At 60.9% G+C, this 23041-nt stretch overlaps 1 protein-coding gene across 1 annotated transcript in view; it reads right to left on the bottom strand.

Annotated features, from left to right (window-relative positions):
• Positions 1-23041, bottom strand: part of CAMK2B (calcium/calmodulin dependent protein kinase II beta) — a 143409-nt gene that overhangs the window by 11235 nt on the left and 109133 nt on the right. Inside the window, exons 6-16 of the mRNA XM_064290270.1 lie at positions 20726-20798; positions 17043-17145; positions 16885-16968; positions 16109-16203; positions 15612-15734; positions 14910-14993; positions 13764-13806; positions 12704-12778; positions 7459-7496; positions 7277-7348; positions 3768-3816 (exon numbers count right to left, since the gene is read on the bottom strand). Coding sequence (XP_064146340.1) covers positions 3768-3816; positions 7277-7348; positions 7459-7496; positions 12704-12778; positions 13764-13806; positions 14910-14993; positions 15612-15734; positions 16109-16203; positions 16885-16968; positions 17043-17145; positions 20726-20798 — 839 coding nt within the window. The remainder of the gene's footprint in view (positions 1-3767; positions 3817-7276; positions 7349-7458; positions 7497-12703; positions 12779-13763; positions 13807-14909; positions 14994-15611; positions 15735-16108; positions 16204-16884; positions 16969-17042; positions 17146-20725; positions 20799-23041) is intronic.

Raw genomic sequence — 23041 nt, 5'->3', positions numbered from 1 at the left:
GCCCCCAGCCCAGCACTTCACAGTTTGCCAAGCCCTGAACAGGCACTGGCTCGCAGCCACGGGGCAGCCCCTGGGGTTCATGCTGATCACTGTTTATCCCACTTATCACCCAGGGTAAACTAGGAGCCACACAGCAGTGGGAGCTGCGGTTTAGCTACAGACCCTTACTTTCTGAGTCGTTCCCCCTACACAGGTGTTTTGAATACACACACACTCATTTCTTTAACTACAATTTCCATTTTCTGAGACCAAATGGCATTTTCATATGGTTTAACTAACACACTGTGATGCAGCAAAGGGGCCTTGTGGCCCCCTCTAGTCTCCTGCCCTCCCCTGAAGCAGGCTGCATCCCAGCCCGGCTGCAGGCATACCCACACGGGCCACACAGCAAGGGGCCTCAGGCATCAGTGTGAACCCAAAAAGCAGCAGCAGCCCCTTCAGAAAGCTACTTACACGGGGCGAGCAGGGGGCCTAGGAGAGTCGGAAACGGGCAGGGTGGGGGCCCGACTGGCGGGGGACCCTCGGCTTCCAGAGTCCCAAAGTCCCTCCTCACTGAACTCAGGATGTCAGAAACCCTGGGGACTGGGGCAGAACAGACAGATGGTGAGGACAGGACAGGCACTGGGGCAGGCACGGTGAACCTGTGGCTGGGAAGGCAAGCCCTGGGGTAGCGGGATGGGGGGAGGGTGTGAGAGAGGAGGGAGACAAGGGGGGACTTGAGGATGGAGATGGAAGGGAGTGGGTGGAAGACTTTATGGGGGAATTGGGGGAGTCTGGAGGAAAAGATGTGGGAGGATGAGAGGGATAGAAGGGGAGAAAACAAAGGAGTTTATGGGGGATTTCGGGGATGTGGGGGAATGTAGGAGAAGTGGAGAGGATGGAGGAGTTTGCAGGGAATTTGGAAGAACACGAGGAGCTGTGTGAGAAGGGGACAGTATGGGGGAGTTTGTAGCGGGGTGGGAAACATGGGGGATAGAAGGGGACAAAATGGGGGAGTTTGTGGGGTGAGGGGGTGGGGGCCATGAGGGATGGAAGGGGACAGGATGAGGGAGTTTCGGGGGGGGGTGTGTGGGGGCCATGGGGGGCCGTGGAAGATGGAAGGGGAGAGGATGGAGGAGTCTGTGAGTGGACCTGGGGGAATGTAGAGAATGTGGTGGGGATGTGGAGAAATGGGGGGGCGGGGGGGATGTAGAGGTTGTGGGGAGTTGCAGGGGACTGAGGGGACAGAGTCACTGGGGGTGGAGTGGAAATGCAGGGGCACAGAAGGGGAGTGCGGGGATGAGGGGTACAAGAAGGAATGTACACCTGTTTGTGGAGGTGGGGTTGAAACCTGCTTTAGGCAGATGGTGGCAACTTGGCCCAAAAGGGACAGAGGACACTCCTGTCACAAAGGGACCAGGCAAGGGCTTGAAAGATGGACACATCAAGTGAATTAGTGAGCGCAAGAACGTGAACAAGAACAGATGGTCCCAGCCTCAGGTGGACAGCCTGTTTGGGGCACACCTTTTAAGTACACAGGGCTGTGAACGTGGAAATATCTTTCTGTAACATTTCTTTGCCCGCGAGCCCCTGGGCCCTTGGGTGGGGTCAGGTCACAGACACCTTCTTCTGCTTCAGACACCAGTGTGGAAGGGAATTCACACCAGGAGCCCTCCATATGGGGACAGGGTGCCCCATGGTCAAGGGGTGCCAGCAGGCTCGGTGCTGCCCAGGCCAGGCTCTGTGATGGAGCCCAGAGGCGGCAGCTGGGGGCCCCACCAGATACTCTGATGAGGGACCCCAGAGGGTCCTTGCTTGCCCCTGGGCTGCCAGATAGACCCTGTGGGGGAGTGGCCCAGGGCTGGGGGAGTTAGCTGTAAGGTTTGGGAAGGAAGCAGGTGGGATGTGAGCATAGGGGGTGGGGCTGGGCCCCTGGAGAGAAGCGGGGCACTCCATCCCCATCCCGAGTTAGCGCAGAGGATAATACACCAGGTGCCCGCACAGCTCTGCCTGGCCCCGGGCAGTCGCCCGCGAGGGGAGCCGAGGCCGTGCAGGGGGTGCAAGGAAGCAGTTCAGCCACCAGGCCATTCGCAGGGAGCCCCCGGCAGCAGGGTAGCAGGCCTGGGGTGGCTACTTACACGGGGGCAGGGGACCTAGGAGAGTCGGAGACAGGCAGGGTGGGGGCCCCTCAGCTTCTGGGGTCCCTGAGACCCTCCTCACTGAGCTCAGGATGTCAGAGATCCTGGGGGCTGAGGTGGAACAGACAGACGGTGAGTGACAGGAGGCTGTGGGGGTACTTGGGGGAGAAAACCACAGGGGAAAGCCAGGGGCCAGGAGCCTGTAGGTAAAAAACAACTTCCTGTGCCTGGCCCCTGGGGGAGGACCAAAGTGTGAGGGTTTGCTCCTCCCTCGGTGCACCCCTCTTCTCCCAGCAGTCGGCAGCAGTCCGTAGGGAGTGAAGGAAGGGATATGGGACTAGCTATGGGCTGCCCCAGTGGGACACAGCAAGGGGACAGCACCATAACACGGACAGCAGCGCAGCTTTTACCTGCCAAAGCAGACAAGTCATGTCTGCCTGTGGCCTCGAAGCCAATCAGGGCCACATTGGGTTGGCTTGCGGGCCCGAGCAAGGCACCCAGCCAGCCTCGAAAGGCTTCTCAGGCCCGCTCCAGGCCCCTCCCCAGCCTCTCCCACCGGCCAGAAGGGTGTCTAGGCAGAGGCCGAGGGGCTGAGGCTTCTTCTCTCCCCACCCTTCCTACAGGAAGGGCCGCTGGGGTCCAGGTGGCCACCCTGGCACCTGTGTTCTGCTCTGGCCCAGCCCCAACCCACAGCCAGCAGTCAGTCCTGCTGCAGAACCCCATCCGGGACCGAGGCCTGCAGGCTGGGCACCAGGGTGGCCTCACAGCCCTGCCAGCTCAAAGGGGATCTTACTGGTCAGCCCTGGGAAGCAACACTCTTGCCTCTGCCCTGCCGAGGGTGTGGGGTGGGGGACAGAGCAGGGTGGCGTGGCCCAGGGCTGTCCCACTGCCCCAGCACAGTCCTGAGGTGAGGTTAGGGTTGTCTATGGGAACGTGTAGACAGAAACCAGGGTCAGGAGTCCATGCTGTGGTTGTAGGTGGCTGGGTGGGCAGAGAAAAAGGCTCTGGTGAGGAGGTGAAAGTCTGGGCCTCCGAGAGCTCGAGGCCACCAGTTGCCCTGGGCCTTTTTGGGAGGAAGGCACCACTACCAAGGCCACTGGCCTGGCTCAGGACTGTGGGGGAGGGGAGGCCTGGGAGCCAGGGTATGAAACAACTGAACACAAAGCTGTGAGACCCACACCCCTCTTAGAAGGCAGGCTACCTCGGCTCAGCAAACACAGCACGGAACATTCCAGAGCCACCTTCACGGTTCGCAGATAATGCTACCTATCCATATGTCAACTTCAGCCACAGCTGAACCAAAAGCTCAGGAAACTTTAGAAGAAGAAAAGCATCTTTGAGCAAACGTGAACCATGTGAACCAGACAAGCCTCACGAAGGTCAGCACAGCCACACCGGCCTGGTCTCCCCTGGCAGCTCTCGGAGAACCAGACACACGGGGGCAGGGCACAGCTCCTTGATGGCCAACCGATGCCTGCCATCTCCCCCAGAGGCTGCCGGGTCCCCCTAGACGCTCCTGGGACAGAGCCCTCCACAGGGAGACGCAGCCACTGTGCAGACTCATGGCCCAGCCTCTCTGGCTCCCCTCCGCCCTCCCATCATCCATCCCTGGTCATCCCAGAGTGCAGCAGAGGAAGGTGCGAAGGATACCTTTTGTGTCTTCGTCCTCTATGGTGGTGTTGGTGCTGTCAGAGGACTCCTAGGGAAACACAGGGGAGCGGTAAGGACTGGTGTGCCCCAGGTGAAGCTGGTGCTCAAGGCCTGCGGCAGGTGGGGGCAGCCCCAGGTGGGAACTGCTAGAGCTCCCAGACAGGCCTTGCCCAGCCCACTCCCACAGCGCTGAATGGCCAGGACCTGGAGGCCACCAGGGGACTGTGGAGACACTCTTCCCGCTCTGCCAAACTCCAGCCCTGGACACAGTGCCCAGCCAAGACTGGAGGGGGCAGCGGCTTCTGGCTGGTCACCAGGATGTCCCTGGTTACAAGGGGCATTCTCACAGCTTCCTTCTGGGGCTGCGCAGGAACCCACACCCCTCCCTGCCCCCAGGCACCAGCCACCTGCCGCTCGGAAGTGAGGCCTTGCCCCCAGCCGGAGACTTCACTTCATCCACAGCCACCACAGGCAGGGAAAGACTCTCTTCAAAAAGACAGGAGAGAGGATTCTGCCTTCTCAAAACCTCAGACAGGATGGGACACCCAGGAACACAGGGCCAGCAGGGTGAGAGGGTCACAGGTCCTTTCCTGTGCGAGGTGGGCTGGACCGTCCCGCTGAAGGCTGCCAGACCAGATGGTGCTGCTGACCTCAACGGCAGCATGGCCGGGACCCACACCCCAGCTCTGGTGGCTTACTGCCTTCAGATAAAAACTCTGGTTCATCCACCTGCCCCCAAGTCCCCGGGGACATCTGCTCCACTCCTCAGAAGAAACATCTTCACTCAAGGGTCCTCAAAGGACCAGCCCCCGGCCCCCACCCAACCGGACACACCGCCTGGGCCCCAGGTCAGATGTGTGCATGTGTGTGTGTTGTGGCGGGTCTTCAGGGTGCAAGATCAGGGTTCAGCACAGCCCCAGGAGGTTGCCTGGAGGCCCCTCCGCAGGGAGAGCACAAGCCTACCCCGACACATACCGTCTGGAGGAACACGCACCCAGGCTGTGGGATGGGGCAATGCTGGGCCCTCCCCTCTCTCACACCCTCGGGTGGCCTCCCTGCTCGCCCCAGGAGAAGGTGGGGCTGGTCCAGTCAGATGTCTTCTGAGGACAGGAGAGGTGGAGGTGTGGCTAGGAGGAGGCAGGGGCCTGGCGGGGCGCAGGGGGCTGCGAAGGACCCCAGGAAGGTCAGGCTGCAGGCCTGTCTGATCCCACCACACCGCCCTCCCTTCCCTCCCCCCAGGAGGATGTGATGCGATGAGCCATGGGAGCTGATGAGCAGAGAAGGTGGGAGAGAAGAGAAGATGCTGTTCAGGGATACCGGGTGGGAGAGTGCTCGGGGACACGGATGTGTACCCTGTCCCTGCCAGGCCAGCACTGATGGGCATGGTGGCGAGTCCAGCCAGCCTTCTGCTGGGACCCTTTCAGTAGCTCTGGGTGTAGGAGACCCTCCTGGCACAGCCCCTCTTCTAACTAAGCTGGATGGGCCTGGCCACGGCCAGCGGGGGGTGGGGCAGAGACAGCAGGGAGCCCTGGCCCCGTGCTCATGGGTACCCTGTGCTAACAAGGGTGCTGGTTGCAGTGTGGACCTCATTACACCGTGGCTGGGCACCCTATGCTGTGGTCCCTGGACCCTCCCTGCGGGGCAGCAACTACCTGGCCTCCTCAGTTCTCTGGGCTGAATGCAAGTTGCCTCCTGCTGCCAACCAGACAGGAGGCTGCATCATGCACACTGCCTCCACGCCACTCCTGCACCCTGGTCAGCACCCAGGCCCTCGCCCTGGACTTGGGGCATGCTGAGGGCTCGAGGAGGCAAGTGGCCAGTGCCAGCCAGACTGCCGTCTGCCTCCTCCCGGGCAGAGCTCCCACAGGGCACAAGGAAAGAGGCAGCAGTACCTTAATCCCGTCCACGGGGTTATGGATAACGGTGGTTTGAGGCTCCTACAGGAGAAGGAAGACAGAGGAGGAGAGAGAGGGAGAGTGAGAAGAGGAGGAGAGCCAGGACGTGGAGAGAGAAGAGAGTGGCAGTGCATGGAGGGGGTGAAGCAGGACTGCTACTCGAGAATGGTTCAAAGGGGGGCTGGGAGAAACATGGATGAAGCTGACTGAAGCCAAGTGGGAGAGGGCATGGCCATGCCAGAAGCAGGGAGCATGGCCACGCTCGGGGCAACGTGAGTGCGCTGCCTGCTTGGGAGGTGCCTGTCTGGACCTCCTGTCTCAGCTTGGTGGGGTCCACAGGCCTGAAGCTTTGTGTGGCAGCCTGGGGTGGGGGTGGCACATGGAGATGGATGGTGCGAGATGGAGACGGTGCTGAGGCCTTTGAGGCCACTGCCGGCCCCTCCCACCACCACCAGGGCTCCGGCAGCTCCCACCTGCCTCACCACCACAGCTCTCTCCCCCAAGCTGAGACTGGCCCTACGTATAAACCCAGCCCTCCTGAAGCCAAGGGGGGCTGGAGGTGAAGCTGGGGACAGTGGTCCCAGCCTGGGGCACATGGGCACCCACACAGGCCTTTCAAGCACATGCAGGAGCCTCCGGACCAGCGAACCCCAACCTCTCAGGATGACTTGCTCAGACCGGCGCTGCACTCTTGGGTGCACCAGCTGGGGGTCACTGGGTAGGAAGGCACTGTCCAGCCTGCCTGGTGACCTCTCACAGGCTGCTCAGGGGTCTGCCCCGTGTCACCTTCCCTGCCCCGCCCTTGCTTCTTGGGCTTTCTGAAAAGCCCCCAGTGCAGCCGCTCTCAGGCAGTCTGGCAGTACAGACACCCTGCTCCTCACTTGGCCTCACCTGGCCTTGGAGTGTGGCACGCACAGACCAACGGTCGAGACAACCCAGGCTGTGAGGCTGGTGCAGTGGGGTCAGGGCTGCAGGCAGGGCTGGTCACTGATGGAGACAGCCAAGGTACTGTGGCTCTCTCCTCCCTCCCTCTAGGGCTCTGGGTGGGTGCAGACGCCAGGACCAGGCCCTTTTTCTTGCGGAGACATTATGTCCACAGAGTGGCCCCACTTGTTGAGGGGAAGCACAGCCCCCACCTCCCAGACACAATATCCTGGTGGTGACTCAGGGAGCGGGTCTGGGGCAGGACAGCACCTCAATGCCCTGAGGCACTTGATGACACCACCCTGGGCTGCCCCTTCAGAGTCCCTCCAAGCCAGGCCCAGCTGTGGCCTTGGTTACAGCCTCCTTCTCCCCCTGGCCTGCACCCTAGTCCCCCAGGAGGCACTTGCCCAGACCTCAGGTGGCTGCAGAGCCCCAGCCACCTGCACCCCTGCTGTGCAGCCCCTCAGGAGGGGGGTCACCTACAAGTGGGACAAGCCCCAAGTGAGGGGCTCCCTGCGTGCCCACCTGACCCTGGGCTCATGACGCAGCCTCTCTTGTCCAGAAGTAAGCCTGACCCTCACTCCCCCCGGGGGCACAGGGGCTGGTGTGTGCCTGCTGGGGACCCTGGACCTCTGACAGAGGGGACAACCACAGCCCAGGACGTGAGGACAGTTGAGAAGGAGCCAGTACCAGGGCTGCAGGAGGCAGCGTCCCCTTGGGGCTGGTGGCTGCCGCACTGTTTTTGGTGCTGTTCGTCTGGGGCTGTGGAGAGAAGAAGAGCCTGTGAGACATGGAAGAGAGCTGGGCGGGGCCATACACCCTCCTGCCTGCCAAGGTGGCTTCTCCCACACCCGGCCAGCAAGCCTCCTCACCTTGACTCCATCTGCCTTCTTGTTCAGTAGACTCTTGGCTGCTGTGTGGGGGGAAAAGGGCAGCATAAGCAGTGGTGGCCCTGGGGTCCCACTGCTCCTCCATGTAAGGGCCCTCAGGTGCCCACAGGACTGGGTGTGAGCACTGTCCTGCCGGGGACCAGTGCCTCCCGGGAGTGCCCGATACTGACAGTGTGGATCCCACACCCACAGCCGTCTGTGCTCTGCAGCTTGGCATGGTCCCAGCAGCCAGCCAGGCCAGTGACCCCAGGGCTGCCAGTCATTTGGCCTAGGTGGTGAGCGTCCCCACCCAAGGTCTCTCAGCTGAGGGGCACCTCGCAGGCTAGGCCAGGGGGCAGGCAGGACCAGCGCTATCACCACCTACTCCTCGGGCTGGATGGAACAGAGACTGTGTCCCAGGAAGTGGCTGGCCACCTATGGGACCACAAGAGGGTGCCAGGCTGGGCCCAGGCAGGAGGCCACGCCCCAAGAGGGGCATAGGGTCTTGTCACTCCTCCGGGTCCTGGCAGCAGGTGGCAGGTGGCCCATACAGGGCAGGGCTCCGGGGGCTGCGGAACACCTCATCTGAGCCCTGCCCACCTCCCAGCACCTCTGGCAAGCCTGTCTCTCTCCACTCCTGAATGGCGGGACCATCAGACTGGCTGTGGCCAGCACGGTCCTCTTTGCCCACAAGCCCCAAAGGATTCTGGACTCTGGGGTCAACAAGATGGACACACTTGGCAAAAGGGGTCCCAAGGCCATCTCTATCCCCAGGCTCCCATGCCCATGTCACCCCAACACTCCTCCTCAGGGAGGCGGGGGGCCTGCCATTCAAGCCCCTGCCCACCCACTCATCAGAGGCCTTGATGGAGCCACAGACCCAGTGTCCAAGCGATGTCCCCTAGCAGGGGGTTATGCCCTGCAGAGCGTTAGCATTTTACTATGGAACTACAGAAGAAAAAGGAAGTCAGCTTACCTTACAGAAAAGGAAAGATGAGAGGAGGAGGAGGTAGTGAGGAAGAAGAGAGAAAACAAGGTTTGTGTTCGCCCTGGCAGGCATCACTTGTGCCCGTGACGTGCCCCACTGAGAAGCTGCCAGCCCATGCTTGCCACCACGGCCTCAACCCAGCCTCGAAGTAGAGCCAAGTGGCACCACAGACAGCTGGTGCACAGGTCGGGAAGCAGCCTCCCTCCTCGCAGCGCAGCCCGGTGCCTGCTCTAGGGCCATGCCACGGCTCATGTGGGGCAGGGGACGGAGACCCTGCCCACGAGCCAGGTGTGGTCCCTCAGCCTGGGGCCAAGGCTGGAGAGGCTGGCAGATAGTCGGCCCGCTGCTCAGATCCAAAGGCTCTGGCCAGCTGGGTGCCGTAGCCTGGCTCTCCTGTCTGCTGGAGGGGACCAAGTGGCCACAGGGGCTGGGCAGGACATGTAGTTCTGGGATCCTGCCCTGCCCGCACCATCTCCAGGCTGTGCCAGGCCAGGCCTCTATCTGCTCTGGGTCCTCGTAGAGAGGCAGGCAGGCAGGAAACCACTGAGACCCAGCGAGCTTCGGTGGTCCTCTTACAGGCTGCACCAGCAGTACCAGCAGCACTTGGGAGCTGCTGAGAAATACAGGTCCTTGCCGCCCGGCCTCGAGTTTGCATCTGCCTCACACACCCTTGGGTGACCCTGACACTGCTGGAGTCCACTTCAGAGAACCAGCCTGGGCTGAACACCCGTCAGGACAGGGCTGGTTGGCAGCTGGCCATCTTCCTCACCAGTGCCCATGCCAACTACTGTCCTGCCTCCTCCTCAGTGGTCCCAAGCTTTGTGTGGGGCCGTGGGGCTGTGATGTGACTTGCTGGCGTTATTTGACCCAGGAGGACGGTGGCCAGGGCAGGGCTGTCTGAGCTTCCCGCCTCCTTCACTGACCCGTTAATTCCCTCAGAAGTTTCATATCAAGCCCCAGAGGATCCCCTACAGGATGTGTGGGGCAGCTCTCTCAGGAGTTAGTGAGGAATCTGAAGCGGCTCTTGAGACCAGCAAGTCCATCCCCTCCCACCCTCCCCCCCACCCAGGGGCTTGCATTTCTGCATGTGACTCCTCCCAAGTCTCTCCCCTCCCCTGCAGGCCTGACATCCACAGCAGCTCTGCCAGGAGACCTGGGGAACCAGGAACGCCCTTTGTACCACTTCGCTATACCACAACCCAAAAACCAAGCCCGTTGCTGTAGAGTAGATTCGGACTCACAGTTGACCCAACAAGACAGAGTAGAACTGCCTCCATAGGGTTTCCAAGGAGCGGCCGGTGGATTTAAGCCTTTTGGTTGGCAGCCGAGCTCTTCACTACCACACCACCAGGGCTCTTCTATAGCGCTACCTATTAAAAAGCTCATGGGTATCACAGCTACAACCACCTGGGTCTCCCTCCACTGGCTCTGGGCAGCCACACAGAACAGGCTGACCCCTCCTCCCACACCAGCCGTGAGCACAGGGAGGCCCCGCCCCCAGCACTCCCCTCACAGACCCCCCACTGGGCTGCTAGCGCCCTTGCTCCTCTTTCCCCATCTCCAACACGCGCAGCTCCTTCCAATCCACCTCTGACCCTGACCGCTCAGACGCCAGAACCATTTACCCAGCCAGCCAGCCTGGGCTTGCCCAGTGTGGCCCTGAAGTGGGAGGTAGGCTGAGTCCACGGAGAGTCCCCCAGATCCCTGTCTTGGTGGCTGATCCACTAGTCCTAACAAAGGCGAGGGGTGCAGTGGATGGGGTGATTGGAGAGGGGCTCCAGGCTCCTTCCTTTGTCTCTGGGGGAAAAGGACATCAGCCCTGAGCAGGCAAGTAGGCAGACTCCAACCACTGTGGGGACACACATTTTAAAGACATGGCCTCATTAAAACGGGTTACTCTGGTGGTCTCTGGGCAGGCCCAGAGCTGTCCCTTTAGCACCCCGCTAGTCCATGGTGCCCCAACAGATTCTGTCCAGGCTGGTTGCCCAAGGGCCAGCCAAGCACCCTCAGGCTGTCCGTGTCTACTCTTTAGGAGAGGCAGCAACACCAGCCCAGAGGAGGGGCTTGCCTGTGCAGCTGTCCCTGGTGCTAAAAGGATTCCATTTATCTCTGACTCTAGCATACCCTGCATTTCCAAACTGTGTTGCTCAAGATGTTACCAGTTACCAGTGGGATGAAGACAAAAGGGTTTCACAGTCAGAGTGGAAGATACTGCACACTGAGTCAGCCCTCCCCTCAGGGTTCAGGAGGGATGCCACGGGTGCTGAGAGCCCGCAGTGAAGACATCTGTGCAATTTCAATCGAGTCCCTGACAGTCTTTATTGCGACCCCCTCTATTTAACAAATCCTCTGGGTAGTCTGCGACACTGTCACTCCCCCAACCAGGGCAAGGACACAGCCCTCCTCCCCCAGCTCCTGACTGAGCCCAGAGATCCTGCAATGGCATTTCTTGGGGCCACTCATTTCCTGGAGATCCACATGTGTATCCTGGACTAAGCCCAGATTCACGGTGTCCAGAACACTGTCAGCTGCTCACCTATACCAGCAGTCAAAGGCACAAGGAGTGCCCCTCGGGTTTTCTCAAGCCAAAGCCCTTTGTTTTATACAGCAGGAGCCCCAGGTGGACAAAGTAGGAATTCCAGACATCTAGGGTGGGGGCTCTCCGGCTGCTGGGAGAGTGCCTCTGCCCCACCCCACCTGTCTTCTGGTGAGGCAGGCCCCTCCCCTACAGTCCTGCCTCCCTTTGCTGGCAGTGCCTTTTCCCAGCAGGAGGGACAGCTAGGAAGGTCACGTGGGGACCTGGCGATGTGCTTCCATCAACTGCAACATGCTCTACAAAAAGGGCCACCTTTTGGGGACTGAGTCCTCTCGCTCTCTGTGTCTGCAGCCCTTCAGGGTTGGCGAGGCCACTGAGGGGCCCTCCTCCATCGCTTTGTGCCCGTATCCCTGTGGGCCCACACCTGGCCCCTGTTCAGCCATGCGGGCACCCTCCCCATGCGTGCCCTTTGGACACAGCAGCCTTGCTGCGGTGTGGTGCCCGGTGCATGCATGACCTCATGCACAGCCGCCCATGCCCCTTGCAGGCAAGGCTGGCTTTCCAGGTGGCACGGCCTCAGGCTCCAAAAGCAGCTGCCTACCTCACCCCCACCTTGTGAAATGGACCTGACTCAGGATGCCCCTCCCTGGGTCCTGCCTCTGGGCTCGTCTACGGGGCGAATGTGGGCGACTCTTAACGGAAGATGAGGCTGCCCTTGGGAAGTGCCACCTGGGGAGCTCTGAGGCTCTGGAAGGCAGTGGGGTGGGAGCCAGGGGGGATGCTTCCTGCCCCCACTGGAGTACCACGGGCACTCCAGTGGCCTAGTCACAGGCCCAGCCCGTATTGGCCCTCAGGTTGAGCTGCAGTGGGAGCCAGGGTGCCAGCTGGAAGGTCCCTGTGGCTGCACACGGGGGGACACAGATGTGTGAACCCAGAGATAGCAGGGTCTTGTTCACACAGGGGCTGGTTCCCACATGGCCCCGAAAGGGGCAGGTCGGCAGAAGGCCAAAGGGGTGGGTTTCGGGGTGAGGCGAGGAGGTTCTCATAGGAAGAACCCCAATGAGGACGGAGTCTGAGTGCCTGGGCCCCAGGCAGGGCACAGCCTGTCCTGGGGACCACGGGTCAGACACGCAAGTGGAGAACACAGCAACCCCAGATCACGCTCCTGCCTGCCCACCCACTCACCCGCACAAAGCCCTGCAGAGCAGGCAAAAGGCCAAGGACCGGGACCCAGGGTGTGCTCAGGTCCCCCGGGGTGGGGCAGGGCTGTAGGTGCCATGTCTGCTCTCTTGAAGGCAAGGTGGGTATGGGCAGTGGGTGGGGATGACCACTGACTAAGGGCCTCAAATGTGATCTCACAGGGGAGGGCTCACTTTCCTGTCCTTCCCTGGGGCAGAGGGCTCCCTACTCAGGTTCTGATAAGCCTCCGGCAGTGGCCCACATCCTTCTTGCGGGGCCAAGGCCATTGTGAATGAGATCGTAATGGGCATTGAATGCACAGAGGGCTTCAGAGAGCAAAGGGCTCTGAGAAGAGGCTCTCCTGAGGACCAGGACTCAGGGAGTGTCCTCTCAGGCCATTCCAGCCAAGTGTACATGGGGCTAGAAGGGCCTCAGGGGGTCCTCTAGCCCCTCACAGAGACGACCTGAGTGGGCAGTCTGCATGTGGTGAGGGGCTGCATGCTGAGGTCTGGCGGGGGCGGGGACGCTTGTCAAGACACATCTACCTTGCTCCACCAGCCCCATGGTGGCACCGGAGGCGGCGGTGGACATTGTGGCAGGAGCGGTGGTCTGTCTGCCCACTGTGAGCGCCGGGTTAGAGACAGCAGAGGGGAGCGGTGACAGAGGGTGGAAGGGACACGGACAGGGCAGGCAAGATACGAAGAGAAGAGAGACAAAGGAAGCAGAAGAAAATCAGAGTTAAAGTTTAGGTAAGAGATGAGACTGTTGGTCCCAGAATCCCTTTCACAAGAAGAGTGAAAACAAGATCAGGACTGATTAGCGTTTGAAAAGCATTTGCCTCCTTTCTCAGCAGAAAACCCCAGGGGGGGTTTCTGGGTGAGCAGGGCCTGTGGGGAGGGGGCGGGAGGGGGAGACATGGGAGAGGGCGTGGCCCCAGGCCCCCCACGCATAGACAGGACATGTCCGTTAGTGTTGGTGTGATGGTGCACAGCCCATCCCCAGCAGTACAATCACAGCAAAAGTAACAGGACAGGGGTGGGGAGCTGGGGGAGGTTGGGGGGCTGAGGGAGTGGGACACACAGACAGCCAGAGAACGGAGCCCTCCACGGACCCACAGAGACGCAACAACAGGGACGAGACCCTGAGCCCAGCAGGACTCCACTCCACCACCCCCTCCCACTGGTGACCAAGCCAGCACCTGCCAGCTGTCCAGATCTTCCTCTTGCTTACCCTCCAACTCACTGCCCACCTCCCAGACACAAAACGCGTGCCCAGAGGGCTTGAAACAGAACAGAGCTGCCGGACCAGGGCCTGCAGACACGCAGAGGGCACAGGAGGTGTCTGGAGATGGGACACAGAGATCAAGTACAATGACGGAGGCGGGGGGAGGGGGCTGGACCCTGGGCATCATCACCAAGGGCACCAGCCAGGGGGCCCAGGCCTCCTGGGCAGCCCGCAATGGGCGTGGAGCTGGGGCATGGCGTGGGGAAGGGAAAGGGAGCTGGCTGGTGGTCACAGGGAGAGCCTTCTTGCTTTGGCTCAACTGCTCAGTGAGGACCTGCGGCACAGGGCAGCGGCCCCTTCATCTGGAAACAGAGTGCTCACCTGAGAAGTTCCGAGTGGCCAGCATGGTGGTAAGGATGGCTCCCTGAGGAAGAAATACACAGGTGAGCCCAGATCCTGGCCCACCCCATCTGGAAGCTCAGAGCCTCGGGATGCCTGGCAGGACTCCAGATCTGGCCTTCCAAAGAAGCGAATGTTCTGGACATGGACCAGCTGGGCCCCAGACCAGCCTCATTGTCAGAACTAGAGCACAGTGATGTCCCCTGGGCCTTCTGAACCTGGCCATCCCACCACAGCTTCCAGAGCATGTCAAGACCCACAGAGCCTTGCGGAGGTTGCCAGGATCACCCACCACCCCACCCGGCAGGTGGTTCTGTAGCTCCAGGAAGGTTGCAAACACCCATGCTTCTCACTGAGGGGTGGCCTGGTTGGGGGCCGCTCTGCCATTCAGCAGCAGACTTTGAAGGAGCAGGGTGCTATGGGGAGAAGCCCTTTGGAGAGGCCAGCAGAGGGCAGGCAGGAGGCCATCAGACCACCCCAGCATGCTGCCCATCTATGGGCACCACCCCAGACAGCCCCTCTAGCTGGACCAGCACAGCAGGTGGAGGTAGGAGGTCAGGTGTGTCTCTGAGCATCTGGGCTCCCTATTAGTACCCTCCCCTTCCTGCCCACCACGCCCCTGGGCCTACTCCCTATTTTCCCTACCAAAACCTGCTTGGGTCAGAAGCTTCTAAACTGTCTCTTACTAGAGAGTAAATGACTGACTATGCCACCCATTCTCCCCTCAGCAGCTCCTTCCCCTCTCCCAGCCACAGCCCTGGGTACTAAGGAACCCTGGATGGGGCACAGACAGGGAGGAGGAAGACAGCAGGGGACAAAGGGCTGTTTGTGGGCCTCGGCAGGCAGCTCTGTGGCCCTGGACACCATGGTGTCACTTCCCACACTGGCCCGTAAGTCTCAAGAACATGGGGACAGCCCTGGAGCTCTGGGACTGAGTTCGTTGGCCCCATTTGGTTGAAAGCGAGCAGCCTGTCTCCAGGTCTGCTGTGGTGGGAAGAGCCAACAGGTGCTGCGGCCTCCCATGGAGCTGCCTGCACAGGGCTTCCGGCCACAAGCAGGAGGTGCCCCAGGGCCGGACCTGGAGGAGGGCACACACACTGCCCTCACCAGAAGAGTGGGCACGCTCACCTTGAGCTTCCTCCTGGCATTGAACTTCTTCAGACATTCCACAGTCTCCTGTCTGTGCATCATAGAGGCCACCGTGGAGCGTTGCTGTGAGAAAGGGAATGATCCACAGCTGCAGGAGCCCCGAGTGGCCAGCTCTGTCCCCAGGGGACCCGGAAGAGCAGCCGGGGGACTCAGGGCAGCAGGCCTTGGGACACTCCTGGGGCCACCACATGCTGAGAGCCACAGACCACCCCCTCAGGGCAAGGCCTGTCCTGTTGCCCCACCCATTCCTGTCCCCATCCCCATATCCAACCCCCCCTTTGCCTGTCCTCATTTCTGCTCCCCACCCCGTCCCTGCCTGCCTCCAAGCCCCCATCATACCAGCACAAGCCCCCCCCTCAATCCTCGCCTCCTGTCCCAGTAGCTGCTGTTCCCCAGAAAACAGGACAGGGGTCACAGGAAGGGCCTCCCCTTGGTCCACATGCTCCTCAAGCACCTGCCCTTCCAGAGACAGGTTCACGGGCTCCAAAGAAAAACCAGCTGCACATCACAAAGGCCACAAGCAGGACCCAGGGTACTGGGGGCCATCAGGGTACAAGGCATAAGGTTGCAGGGGAGGGGTCCTCTCTGCAAGCCCCCAGGGTGAGCCTCCTTCTGGCAGGCTGGAATCTCTGAGGTCACCCCCAGGAGCCCTGTCTGCAAGCACGAGCTAAGGCCACTTACACAGACCCATGGGTGCTTCAGAGCCTCATGGGCCGTGATGCGCTTTGCCGGGTTGATAGTGAGCATCTGGTTGATGAGGTTTTTGGCTTCAGGAGTGACAGTGTCCCACTCGGGGGAGGGGAACTAGAGAAGGAAAGAAGGCACAGGAGCAGTCTGAAGGCCCTCACCAGTACAAGAGCCAGGGCACTTCAGGGGGTCTCATCCTGGCAAGAAATGTAGGAAAACAGGGCCCCAGGCTCTGACCGCAGGTGGCTTCATTCCCTCAATTCCTGCCTCCTTCCCAGCCGGCCCACTCACAAGTGTGCACACACGCACACACACAAACACGCACACTCACATACTCTCGCACACACACGCATATACAAATGTGTATATACACGTGCACACACGTACATGTGCACACACATGTACACACGTGCATGCTCACGTGTACACACGGGGTGGCTGGGTCTTCACGGCCTCCCTATGGCTTGTGAGGGTGGGGTGGCAGCACTCACGTCGTAGGCTCCAGCCTTGATCTGCTGGTACAGCTTGTGCTGGTCCTCGTCCCAGAAGGGCGGGTAGCCCACGAGCAGGATGTAGAGGATCACTCCTGGGGAGGGTGGCTGTGAGCATGTGGCAGGTGCCCCCAAATGGCCACCTTCTAGCCACATGTGCCCAGCAGGGCCCAAGAGCACATCTACAGCCAGGGAGTAGGCAGGACCTCCCTGGGGTCCCCCAGGCAAGGGTCCAGTGCCCATTCCTGGCTCATCCTTAGCATGTGATGGGGATGCTGCAGACAGGACACACCCCTGGCGCTATCAGAGGGACACACGAAAGCCTTGGCTGGCCTGGCCCACAGTGTGAACCCATGAGTCTCCTGGGACCCTACACTGCCCTCTGCCTTCCACTGGCACTGTGAGGTAAGTGCTAGATAGTGTCACATTGAAGCAGCTTCAAACAGGCTGTCAGGCTGGCACAGAGAGCCTCATGGTCTCCTACCCAGTGTCTCAGTGACCACCCCACTTCAGAGGTGAGGCCAGGGTCAGCTCCTCCAGCGTTGCACTTCCCCTGCCAGGGGTCTGCAAGACCCGCCCTCCCCCTAGCTGCCCACCCTGCTGCTGTTTCTGGGGCAGACCTCTCTGCCCCCACATGGGCAGTGGGCAGGGACTCTGGCTGTCTGTCAGCTCTGGAGAGGATTGACACACACTGCCTGGCCCGGAACAGCACCAGCTGCCCCACCCAAGTGGCTGCCCCAGTCCCCCCAGCCCCCCGGTACATGCCCGGGCCTCACCGCACGCCCAGATGTCCACAGGCTTGCCATAAGCCTCCTTCCGAAGGACCTCTGGGGACAGGTACCCTGGTGTGCCAGCAAACCCTAGCGGGGAGAGAGGGCCAGTGAGGAGATGCTGGGGTTGCACCCCTTCCCTTGTTGGCTGGCCCCGCACTTACCAAACCATGCCTGCTGGTCCCCCTGCACCTCGATGGCCAGACCAAAGTCAGCCAGCTTCACTGCAGCACCTTTGCATTTGCTGGCTAGAAGTAGGTTCTCAGGCTGCAGGTGCCATCAGGGCCAGGAGACATTCACCAGTGGGGTGAGTTATGGGGAGGGGGAGACACAGAGACCAGAGCAGTATGAGGAGATGAAGGTGCTGCCACCACCCCCTGCCCTGCCCCACGCTGTCCTCAGTCCCGGGAGGCTCCCGCATCACCCCTACCCCAAGACAACAGCAACAGGACAGCCACTCCATGCTCGGTCCCCTCACACAGGCAGTAACGGGGGGGGGCAGGCCAGGGGGACTCGCACTGTCCTGAGCCCCCTTCAGTAGAGAGGCGCTCCCCCAGTCCCCACCTTAGCTCCCAGCAGGAATCTGAGGCAGCTCTGACATACGGGAGATGCCTGCTGTGGGCTCAGCCCTTCTTGCTAGAGCAGGGATCCCTCAAAGGGCTGCAGGAGGGAGGATCAAGCAGAGGGCTCCCAGCAAGTGGGGCCACACAGGAAGTCCACCCCTGGGCACTCCCCCTCCACCCTCTAAGCCCACCCAGCTGCTGCCCCACCACACTCAACAGGAAGAGAGTCCGCTCTGACTCTACCTGGGCAGGCTGGCATGTCGCAAGGGCCAGCTGTCCCCAGGTGACCCTCCACGCTCACACCCTCCCTCGGCCACCCCCTAGATGACCATCACACTCACACGCTCCCTGGGCCAGATGCCCCCAGGTGACCACCACACTCATACCCTCCCTGGGCTGCCCCCCAGGTGACCCTCCACACTCACACCCTCCCTGGGCCAGATGCCCCCAGGTGACCCTCCACACTCACACCCTCCCTGGGCCAGGTCCCCCCAGCTGACCCTCCACACTCACACCCTCCCTGGGCCAGGTCCCCCCAGCTGACCCTCCACACTCACACCCTCTCTGGGGTAGCAGTACCCTTGCTAAGTGGGGAGGTAGCATGTTCCCCCACCCCACAGAAACAGCCAAGGAGGCTGCTGCCCTGTGACTAAAGGGCACTTGGCCCAGGGGCTGGGAAGGGGGGCCAGGTGGCTGTGTCCCCTCAGGACCATGCCCCTCCCCACTCCAAGCATTCCCACCAGGCCAGGCCTGTTTCGGCAGGCCTGGAACCACCCTGGCAGTCACCAGATGCCCAGCCCTGCCACCTTGAGGGGAGCTCCCTGTGTGTGCACATCTTTATCCCTGCCCACCAGGCTCTCTGGAGCCCTCAGGTGCCTCTACCAGCAAGGCCTCTCTCTCATGACTCAGTGCTGACACCTCCTGTCAAAAACCATACCACTGCTTTCCTCTATGGTTGCTTTCCACAAGGACCCACTAAGACAGACAAAACCCTGCCAATTAAATTGCTTTTTAAACACTGGTTGTAAGATGCATCTCAACTTCAGAAATTTTAAAATGTGAACAAGTGGGCCCTTAAGACCAAAGCCAAACCCATTGCCATCAAGTCGATTCCGACTTAGAACCAATGAAATATGCAACTCCACATGGAAGGGTCTGCGCTCCCACTCTGAGCTTTGGGAGTGGGGTTCTCCACACCCCAGGTCCCCAGTGGCAGATCCCAGAGCCTATTCTGAGGGTGCAAGGATCCACCTACAGCAACTGGAGGACAAGCCATCCCACCCTCTCCTCTGTGTCCTGCCTCAGCCTCCCATTTCCCAAGGTCACATAGTCAGGTCACGCTCATCCTCATCCTCCAGGGTCTAGCTTGAGAGGGGCCCTCAAAGGCCAAGCTAGCAGGGCCCTGAGGATCCTGAGCATCTTGACTTGCCAGTGGGAATGGGCAGGGGATCCAACCTCCCCAAGCACCCCACACAAAGTTTGAACCACCAGGGGGGCCCTAGCCAGGCTAGGAGAGAAGCTTCGTTCTGAAAATCAGGTACCAGTCACCTGGAAAGTGACCAGATGGTATCACAAATGTGTGCCCTCCCCCAAGGGAGCAGAGCAGAATTTCTTCCCCTAGTCTTTGGGAAGGGCTGTTGGAGGACGGTCTGAGTGGGAGGGAGGCAGGCCTCCTCAGCCTCCTATGATGCCCAGGCAGGGGACAGCCTGAGCCAGCTGCAGCTGGGCCCAGTATGCCTGACCCTGAAGAACAGAGATCTCATGCCATCTGACCCATGCCACAGGAATCTACCCCCACTGTGGCCCCTGAGATGATATGCCTGAGTTTTGTTGGCTCCTCCCTGCTCCCTACAGTGCCCTCACTAGGCTCAGATCAGACTCACAGCACCTCAGCCTACCTGTCTCATTGAGACAGTGGGTCTTCTTCAGTGCAGGGGACTGCCCCACTCTCTACCTGCAAGGACCACTGCAGCCTCCCCGCTCCCTCCCCCCACCTCTTCTGCTCCCAGGTCACACCTCAGGTGCGGAAGAGAGCCCTGACTTCATGTCTTGGCTTCAAAGACACCTAGATAAGTAATGGGGTCCAGGGACAAGCAGGGGACAGGCTACCATACATCCCCTTCGCAGGGGAGCCACGGAGTCCAAGAAGCAGGCCCAGGCACGCCCCCTCAAGGAGAGCACAGGTGGTCCCTCCCAGACAGCAGGTCCTCTCCTGCATGGTCAGAGGCCTGAGTGAGGCACCAACATAGGACAGAGGACACGGACCTGCACAGGTGGGCAACCAGACAGGACATGCAGACTGGAGGCGGTGCCAGGGTATGGGTGTGTAAAGGGCTGGCAGTCCCAAAAGGGACATGGGGGGTGTCCTGTGACTATACTGCACGTGGGACTCTCACTGACCATCCCCGCAGAGACGCTGCAGGAATCAGCTCATGCCCCATCACTGCCCCAAGAAAGGGCGAAGACTCATTTAGCATGGTATTTTGGGGAGGCCCCATCACATGCCACCAGCCTGGCTTCTAAGCGGGGGGACAGACCCAGAATTCACAGTGCCACCCCTGGGGAAGAAATGGCCCCAAACTAAGCCTTGGAGAAGGCTAAGGCTGAAGAAGGGAGAGGAGGAGATAGAAGGGAGGGAGGAGAGAAGGAAGAAGAAGGGAGGGGGAGGAAGGAGGGAAGAAGGGAGGAGGAGGAAGAAGGAGGGAGGAGGAAAGGAAGAAGGGAGGGGGAGGAAGGAGAGAAGGGAGAAGGAGGAGGAGGGAGGGAGGAGGGAAGGAAGAAGAAGGGAGGGGAAGGAAGAAGGGAAGAGGGAGGAGAGAAGAGCTGTGTCTGCAGAGCTGTTCCTCTGAGCAGCCTCCCCACCCTGCTCCCCACCTCCCTGGCACCAGGTGGTGGGGACCTTCCTCTAAACAGGGCCTGTGGCTGCTAGGCCTAATAGGGAGCTGCAGCCCAGGCAGTAGGGACTCAGAGAAAGGACTGGAATGGGTTGTCCCTCACTATCCTCAACTGGCATCTGCTAGCCAGGTGCCTGCCCCACCCACCCGTCCAGGGCTGTCTTCAGGGGCCTGGGAGTGTATGGAGACCCCACGTGGATTTTCAAGGGACTGCCTGTGGGTGCCCAGCAGGTCCCTGAGGCCCAGGTGGCATACACACGTATGTGTGTGTGTGGTGCACCACTGGGGCGCACTGCAGCAGCAAGAACCTGCCTGCTCTGCTCTGGCCAGGCTTCTTTTAGACTGACATGCAGACGACAGACAGACAAGTGCCATGAGGAGGACACTCACCTTGAGGTCTCTGTGGACGACCCCCATTTGGTGGCAATGGAGAACCGCCTCCAGGATCTGCTGGATGCAGTGACTGCAAACACCAGGGCCGGTTAGTTCCCTGTGCGGATGGCAGCGGGGGTGGGGGGAGCGGAGGCTAGAGGGCTCAGAGAGGGGGTGCAGCCCCAGGAAGGGGGCTTGGTGGGAGGAGATGCACAGTGGTGGGCCAGAGCCCTTTTCCCTGAGAGGGGCTTCTAAGACCCCAGGAGGAGGGCCCTGTGAAGACAAATCCAGGCCTCCCTCTTCCAACACCTGATGGCCTGGCCAGAAGCCTTGCCTGGGGAGGACAGAGGGCTACCCAGGAGAGCCCCTCCATCCAGGAGGGTGGGGAGTAGGGAGGAGGGTAGGGAGTAGGGAGGAGGGTGGAAAGGGGGAGCTGGGAAAGCAGCATGTGTCTGCTCTGGGAAGCACCATGGGTGGGCTGTGGAGGCATACAGGAGCAGTGTGGGCCTTGGGGTGGGGTCCCCAGGCTGGCTGGGGGCCATGTGGAGCAGTAGGTTTGGAATCAAGGAAGAGGGGACAGCTGGCCAGGAAGGAGCCCTGAGATGCTTTCCTCACCCCTAAAGGTCGGCAAAAGGCCTAAGCAGGAGTCACAAAAGCCAAGCGAGCCCTCTCCTCTGCCGGCCCCACCTGAGTCTGTGGAGGAGGCAGGGCAGGGCCAGGGAAGGGCCATAGAAAGAAAACACGCCCTTTTCCTGGAGCCCCTCCCCAGGCCCGTGGTTTCCTCAGGAGGGAGGCTGGGACTGAGCAGGCAAAGGGGGGTGATGGTGAGAAAGAAGACGGGAAATTAAGGCTGGGGGGGGCAGACGCAGAGCCAGGAGAGAAGGGGTACGCTGGATGCTGAGGTGTGCGGGCTGCACCCTTGGGCACCAGTGCCAATGCTGTGGCCACCGACATGTGGTCACCCATGCCACTGTGTGGACAGCAGAGCTCTAGAGCACGGGGGTCCCAGCGGTTCCTGGTGGGCAGGCCTGAGGGGGCAGACAGTGTGGGCACACCTGGTGCTCCTGGTGAGCGGCAGTCCTGGCTTTGCTGGGGCCCTGAGCATGGACCTTCCCCTCCAGGCCTTCCTTATGTGGCCAGGAAGGGTTGGTCAGCAGAAGTCCTAGGGCCCTTCTGGAGTATGAATACTGGCAGAGGTCAGAGCTGCCCAGGGCTGCCCTCAGGCCACCTGCCTGACCCTGTCCTTCAGCCATCCTGCTCATTGTATCCCTTGTACCTCAGACCGAGGGCCCACCCAGCCCTGCTCACATGGAGGCCCTGGCCTGGGCCTGCCCGCTGCCCATCCAGGTGCTCACCCTGTACCCTCCCCCCACCTGTAAGTTCCCTCAGAGCAGTCATAGGCCTCTCAGGACCCACAGTACCCTCAGCCCAGCTGCCCCGGGGGACTCTGCTCTACGGGACTACGATGTCACACGACTACAGCCCCTCTGGGTACTGGCTAATGGGCGGTGGGCCCATCCCTGAACACACTGGAGTCTGGGGACACAGAGATACATGCAGTGAGGTGACTGAGAGCCAGGTGAACCAGGGGAGTCGCCAGATTCCCTGGGGGGCAGGACCAATCCTCTTCGTCCAACAGCTCCCACCCTCTTTTGGCCACATCCGGAAATAGTTGGTCCTCTGTAACAGAAATGAAGTCTGTTTCCTCCCTGAGAGACCCCAGATGTCAGAATCCCAATGGGAGGACAGAATCCTGAGGTTTAGGGGGATGAAAAGGGACCGCGCTCAAACCCCCTTCAGATGTCAGCCAAAGGCAAGGCCGCAGCTCTCCAAGGTGCCCTGCCCTTGCTGCACCACCTGGTCTCCTGCACCCATTTTGCTCCCTCCCTGCTGCCCCCCTCCCCAGCATGGGCTGTGTCCCTGTCTCCACGGTCACTGGAGGGAGTGGCCCTTTGTCCCCATTGGCACCCCAGCCAGCACCTACCCTGTCACTGCCCAAACACGTCTTCCTGCAGCTGCAGAGGACTCTAGGCCCACAGCAGGTAGGTTCTGTCCACAGGAAGCCACACTCTCAGCTCAGATAGGCAGTCTGGGAAGCCCATGCCCAGCCCCTGGGACCGGCCTGGTGAGCTGTCACCAGAGTCTCCTGAGCAAGCAATAAGGGCCTGGCCTACACACAGGAAGCACCTGAGCCATGGAGGCACCTCTTCCCACCACAGTGCAGCCCCCAGGCAGCAGGCCCCAAGAGACAATCCCTTTGCTCTGGAATCCGGTCACGTGACTTTTCATGCTCAGAACCCTCTCCATTCCCGCACAGCTCTGCAGTTTGCCAAC

The sequence above is a fragment of the Loxodonta africana genome, chromosome 8 (genome assembly GCF_030014295.1).
Source record: "Loxodonta africana isolate mLoxAfr1 chromosome 8, mLoxAfr1.hap2, whole genome shotgun sequence".
NCBI classification, from domain to species: domain Eukaryota; kingdom Metazoa; phylum Chordata; class Mammalia; order Proboscidea; family Elephantidae; genus Loxodonta; species Loxodonta africana.
The sequence above is the reverse complement of the archived record's forward strand: the minus strand, read 5'-3'. Positions and strand labels throughout refer to the sequence as shown.